Raw genomic sequence first — 6,945 nt, forward strand, 5'->3', positions numbered from 1 at the left:
GAGAAAGGGCGCGGGACATGATTCTGCAGAGACACACTCCTCTTTCAATTCTCCTCTCTCGTGTGCACAACCTTCTCTGACTGACTGCTGATAAGAGCACGCGAAATTGTCTTAATTGGCGAGAGAGCCAATATGGAGTGATCGAATGAGAAGAGGCTCTCGCATCTCCGCCACCTGACTCCTCCTCTCGCCCTTTCTTCTGGTCGCTACCTATAGATCGTCACACGACACACCAAAGATCCCATTGTTTTCTTCTGTTCCGGTTCGAATGTATTCGATCGACGAGCGTGTCGTTCCGATCTTCTATCCTCGATCTCCCGGTCTTGTTCGTTATTTCAAGTGTTAAAATTTCGTTCCTATCCGACGTTGTTACGCGACAGTCAACTTCTCAAGTATCCTTTCCGATACACTCACTCGAGGAAAGAAAATGGAGAAATAGTATAAAATGTAAATTATAAAAACAATCCCCAAGTTTCTTCTAATTGCTACTTGGCGACGGGATGAACTCTGAAAAAAACCAAAGAACGAAACGTCTTCGCAAAGGGTCGATTTGAACGATGAGCGGGAAACTGTCGCGGAAAGGGGGGATGAAAACACCGCTTAACAGAATATGCTACGGTGACGACTTGGTTCACCAGCGGAAACGACGTCGACGACGGATATGGAAACGTTCGTCGATCCTCTGTTTCATGAGCCGCGCGCGAGTCCGCCAGGCGGAAGCAATCTTAAAAATTGCTCCCAGCGGCACCAAGCGAAGACCAAGACCCGAAGGTTTGAACCGGTTGCCTCACATTGTCGAGCATTCAGGGATCTCGAGTTATACAAGCCGCAGTAGCACTACCGACTCGTTGCTTTCCCGCTGAACCGTACTTCTTTGCATCCCCTCGGGATCCAAAGTGCAAGATCAACCTGACTGCCATTCTCGCTGCCATTCTGGCTTGCTACTCTAGGATACTTCCACCACGGGGGCTGACTTCTCTGTGTGCATTTAAGGGTGAGGAGGATAGGGACTCCGGAAAGAAAGATCGAGAAAAGAATGGAAAAATATCCGGGCAAGTAGCAGTCTCCACTTACTCGTTCTCTCCTCTCTCTCTCTTACACCCACACACACACTCTCTTTCTCTCTCTTCTTCTCTCCCTTTCTCCCTCGGTTGTCGCGTCAAGTCATTCGCCTGTTTTCCTCGCTCGACTTGTTCGCTCGCGGGACCGAAGAATATGGGGACGGCTCTCTCCTTCGTCGTCGACGTCTTTCCGCATCTCTTTTTCTTTTTCGTTCATTTCCTCCTGGTGGTCGTTACGACGGTTCGATATTCCGCTTAAAAGGTGAGTATAACGTGGAGAAACACGAGTGGGTTGCAAAAGTAGGGTGTGTATTTAATAGAATTATTTATTAACGGTAGACCGAGCTCGTATCTTACTACGAGTTATCCTTATCCTTCTTTTACTCGAATTCGATCAATTTTTTAAACTTACCTACCATTCGACGTGATTCCGCGGAATTCCGTCTTCTTAAATATGTATCTCGTTAAATATGTACTCGTGATAAGTGGACCATTGGTTGGTCATTTATGCATTAAGAGGCTTGATATAGAAGTACACGTGAAATATTCAGCGAAACGTTGCTTCCATTAAACCCAAATTTTTCATTTCACCCCTGCTTCTTGTACGGTCAACTATCGAGGAGTTTCAGAAAACCCTTCGACACGTCGAAACTGTTATTCTCAATTTCAAATTAGAACACGCGATAAACTTCCGTAAATCCAAGCTAAACGCGTTATCCGCGAGTAGTTTCGCGCAAAACACGGCGAGAAAAGTATCAAAGGGAAACGTGTCTCTGTCGCGTTTCACTTGCATCTTGCGAAAGCTTTCCGCCCCTTTCCGCCGCGAAACGAACAAAGTTCGCATAGAAACTAAGTCGGACGGTGGTTCAATTGAAAAAAATAATTAATTTCTTAATCAGTGGCAGTCGCATTGAAGCGACGGTTGGCGCGCGCGCGCAAAGACGTCGTACAAAAGGGCCGGCTCATGTTCAAAGTGTATTCGCTTCTGTGTCGGCACGACGCGTCGTAAACCGTTCCTGTCCTGAGTTTTCGGTGAGATCCAGCGAAGCGAAGCCACCCCTTGGTGCCGCCCCTTCACGGTTTCTCCGCGCGAAGGTTCAGGTCACTATTACTATACAAATTACCCGCCAATTAGTGACTTGTGCTTGTTTAACTGCGTTAATTAATGAACGTAAACGGCAAACTTGACGTCGGGAGCTCGATTTTTTCCTTTGCCGCGCGAGAAAAGGAGAGAAAAGAAGAAAAAAAAAATGCGCGCGCGCACTCCCGTGGTGTTTGTATGTGCGCGCGCGAATACGCGTTCATGCTTGCTGTAAACGTCGGTGGTTGCCTGTACGAGGGTGCCGAGGTCTTCTTGGACGATACAGTGTAACACGTTCTTAATAGTCTCTTTGAACCGCGTCGCTTGCCAGCCGACGAGGAGTTGTACACACCTCTTTGCGACTCTCTCCCCTTCTTCCTTCTTCACCTTCTGCCGCTTGCGTCAGACCACTTTCAGTATCGACCCTTAATTAATTATCGGTAGTACATTAGCATTCTCTGTTCCGCGAGAATCAACGTTGGTGACAAGCATGGCGTCCGCACCAGGCTTTCCAAGGAGAAAATTATTTTTAACCCTTTTCGCCAGTTCCGACCTGCGCCACGCGAATTAACAGATCTTCTTTTCTTCTTTTCTCGTACCTTTCGTGCTCGTTCGAGAAAGATCACAGAGCTGTCTGGTTAGGTAGGAAAGTATTTAAGACGAAATTGACATGCGATGTACCGATAGGAAAGTGTTTAAGAACAGATCGATATACGATTGTGAGATGAATCAATTACGTGAGTCGGCTGTGAACGATTTGAAAATTGATTTTTGAAAAGAAAATCAGTCGGTAAGTCGTATGAACGAAGAAATCAATTTTTCCTTCAGGCAATGTATCGATCTGTTCTTAAATTTATCCCTACAATTAACCTCGGCTCGTACGATTTTCGTACGACAAAAAGATTGCGAGTCAAACTTAATACGATACGTTTAAATAATCGGTATAAATGAATTACTCGAAACTGTTTTGCAACAAGTAACGAATCTCACATGGAAATTGTTATATTATTAATAATTAAATTGCTTTCGGTTTTTCAGGGAGTTCTACTACATCCAAATGGAGAAATACGCGAGGCAAGCTGTTTCGGAAGGTACGAAGAACGTTGATGATCTTCGAGTTGGAGGTGACTCGGAAATCTATCGAGTTCTCAATCTTCATTACAACAGAAATAACAACATTGAGGTGAGTTCATTTTAATTTCTTCTCTTCTCTTTCCAATTACACGAAACGTAACATCTTCCCAAGTTCCTAAAGAAACTTCATTAAAACTGGAATATACAAATTTGAATTTTGAGCTTCACACCTATTGCAAACATTTTCTGTAATCTCTACAAGGTGTAGAAATTTCCATATCCTATGGTACCCAGATCAAATTCACAACATTCCTTCGTATCTCAGACACAGAGAGACGAGAACTTTAATAGTTTCTTCTCATAATTCCGTAATACCCTCCTAACACGCACACGCGCAACATTCATAATGCAGTTAGAAGAAGGAAGAGTTGGACGTGATCCACGACCACCTGCGCGTTCTATGATTCGCCAATCAAATTCGTGACATACCGTCGGAATCGAGCTGTCAGAGTCGAAATTTCGATAGGAGCGACAAAATTGCCGGATCGTTTCTAGTATCGAGACAGCGCGCGCGACCGTGCAATTATTCGGCGGTCGGCCATGACCGCGCCGCGTTACCTCGTCTTTCTCATCTCGTGGAACGCTTTTAAACGAATTCGAACCGGTACACACGGTGTTGTATCCAGCGTAACACACATCACAAGCCGCGTTGCCTGGCAAATCACTCGTACGTTTCTACTTTTCCCATTGTACAGGCGCAATTTACTTTCGCCACGGCGTAACGACCGTTGATTGTATTTGCAGCAGCAGCCGCGTAACGCCGCGTGTGCACGCGTAAAGCAGCTATTTAATATTATTTAACGAGTCTCCGCGAAAACCTGGAGGCTCCATTCTTCCACCTCCGGCCACAATTGCCACCCGCTTGACGCGTAATTAATTACTCGTGTTCGTTAATAACCCAAACGTACTAATTATAAGTGGAAACTCTTAGCGCCGGGGCTCAGGCACGGCCTCATCCGTCGCGCGCGCGCTCGTTAAACCATACACGCGTAACATCGTTTTAATTCTTCGGATACGCGACTTCTTCGGTGGACCGTAATGAGCGCGGGGAAATTATCTTTCTCGTTTCCGCTGGATTTTTACTTTTCCCCCCACCCTTAAAACACCAACGTTCGAGATTCCCTCTTCGCCAAACGTCACGCCGATTGACTCTTTGATTGCCGCTCGAAATTTACATCGTCGAACAACTACTTTCGATACCTTTCAGATAACACGAATATCTTTCCTTCTATCGAACGAGTATATTATGTATATGTATATATGATCGACGATCGATTAAAACTAGTTGGTGCAAATTAACCAAGATCTTTGTTGGGAATTTTGCAGGTGCCGAGTAACTTCAGGTACGTCGTCGAGCAAACGTTGAAAGAGTTCTTCAAGGCGATTCAGGGCGGTAAGGACACCGAGCAAAGTTGGAAAAAGTCCATCTACAAAGTAATCTCGAGGCTGGACGATCCACTGCCGGAGTACTTCAAGACCCCGAACTTCCTGCAGCAGCTCGGTTAAATCAGGAGGTCGCGTGGCTCTTGCTCTTCGTGGTTGCGTGGGCTCATCAACGCTCGTCGGCTCCCGGCATAACTAAGAAACCAAGAAGATAGCGAAAGAAGGAACGGTCAGCGAGGAAGGATCGCATCCGCCAAGGAGGTACACGTCCTTCGCGTAAAGCGCGTTCAGGTATCCTTAAACTAACATATCGCAGAACGAGCGTGTGTGAGAAAGAGAGAGAGAAAGTGTGGAGGTAGGGAGTGAGATTAGAGAATGAGAGAGAGAGAGAGAGAGAGAGAGAACTGAGAGAGTTAGGGGAGATTATACGTGAAAAAGGAAGGAAGATTACACGCAGCGTTCGGGAATAGAACGAAGGAACAAACACGCGACGTACGGAGGCATCGATCATCAGCAGGGACGATGAGAAGTGCCGACGAAGGATCAGGCTGTGACCTAATCACGAGACTACGTCTACACGTGGAACGGGTGGATATTATTGTTACGCTTCGTGCCTTTTAATTACCGGAATCGAACGTGTCGACCGGTATCGCGAGTTACTAACGAGGCCACGAACTGTCCACCCTGTCCTCGTCGTGGACGATCACCGATGACGGAACAACGGTCTTGAGAGGAAGCGAAGAAGAAAACAGGACGAGAAAGCGTGGTCAACGAACGGCAAGGAATAACACAACACACAGCTTCGAGCGTCGAGTATTGTTTTCGATTTGTTGCGTACACGGTTCATCGATTACCGCCTAATTTTAAGACACTCGTTTCTCCGAATAGGCATAAAAAGAGAGTGAGAGAGTGAGAGAAAGAGAGAGCGTGATAAAAGCCAGTGACGACGATCGAACGGTGGTTTTTCGTTCGAACGAACGAAAACGATGGGCGTATAATGATAAACTATATTTGTCCATGTTTCTAGAAGAACCGATAAATCCTTATATCGACTGATGGTGGAGCGAGATCCGCTGGACGGATCCTCCGCAGCTTCCGGTTGAGAGGCAGAAGAGGAACCCTTCTCGTGGATCTTCCGGGAACGATTCAGGACGAACGGTCGAGCAGGCCCTTCGTCCTGAGTCGTTTCGAGCGCTACGGAACAACGACGTTAAACAGGTACCTCGTGGTTCGATCGAGCGCACCCCCGTCGAGCGTCGTCACGAAAGCATACATTTAAAAGAAAAATAAATAAACAAAGAAATGAAAAGATCACGCGCGATCACTGGCAACATATACAAGGCTCCGATGAGAGATTATAGCGGAGCCTGGTTGGATTTGTTGTTTCGTACGGGAATCCTCAAGGGATGGCGGTTCGTACCGAATCGACGGGAACGAAATCCAGAAATGTTTTATCCTTGAAACAACATCTTTCTCCGCGACAATGTAGATGCATGGATACAGGCCGGCCGGGAACACGGAGTAACCTGTGTCGCATGGCCCCACCACAGGATGTCGATCCTTTCTCTTAAGTTGTACATAAGTTTTTCTACCATTAATCTACTACCACCGTGCAAAAGGAAAAAAAAGACATAGAAACAAACAAACAAACAAGACGACTTCGAGATCGTCGCGAGTATGCTTGGCTCGATTAAACGGATATATTTACGGTGAACATTCCTACGTTGTTCACAGCGAAAGTCTAGAATTCCACATCGAACAAGCGTAACGCGAAGAAAGTCGAAGAATAATCGAGGAGAAGCGAACGCCGAGTGATATCCCAACGACATTTGCTGGTTATCACGAGGCGGTGTGTATACATAGGATTATATAGCTTAAACGATGATTAGCAAGAATTTTCTCTGTGTCGTTTTGTATTTTTTCGACTCGAAATATATTCGCTCACCGATAGGAGAACGAAACGAACAATCGAAACGGAGAGAGAGAGAGAGATAAATGAGGGAAAAAAGAAACCGCGTTACACACATTGAACGAGAGGTATGGTGCACGGATCGTAAAGAGAGAGAGGGGGAAAAAAAAAAAGAAATTACGGCGCGCGTAAACATTTACGTAAAAAGATGTTTTTATTAAGTAATTAATTGAATAGAATATAAACGAGGTTAGGCTAGTCGCAGTGACAGGAGTACGAGTAACAGGGACGACAACAGGGAGGGACGAACGAACGCATAAACGCACCAGACATTTTAACGATTGAAAAAGGATCCAGCACCGGCGATTTATTTCTTA

General features: G+C 45.8%; 1 protein-coding gene across 1 annotated transcript in view; it reads left to right on the forward strand.

Annotated features, from left to right (window-relative positions):
- The window catches only part of LOC108575352 (homeobox protein prospero-like), a 42,152-nt gene extending 37,055 nt beyond the window's left edge, over positions 1–5,097 (forward strand). Inside the window, exons 4-5 of the mRNA XM_017938123.1 lie at positions 3,181–3,325; positions 4,603–5,097. Coding sequence (XP_017793612.1) covers positions 3,181–3,325; positions 4,603–4,782 — 325 coding nt within the window. The 3' untranslated portion in view covers positions 4,783–5,097. The remainder of the gene's footprint in view (positions 1–3,180; positions 3,326–4,602) is intronic.
- Positions 5,098–6,945: the final 1,848 nt, after the last annotated feature.

This window comes from Habropoda laboriosa, unplaced genomic scaffold (genome assembly GCF_001263275.1).
Source record: "Habropoda laboriosa isolate 0110345459 unplaced genomic scaffold, ASM126327v1 scaffold143, whole genome shotgun sequence".
Classification (NCBI taxonomy): domain Eukaryota; kingdom Metazoa; phylum Arthropoda; class Insecta; order Hymenoptera; family Apidae; genus Habropoda; species Habropoda laboriosa.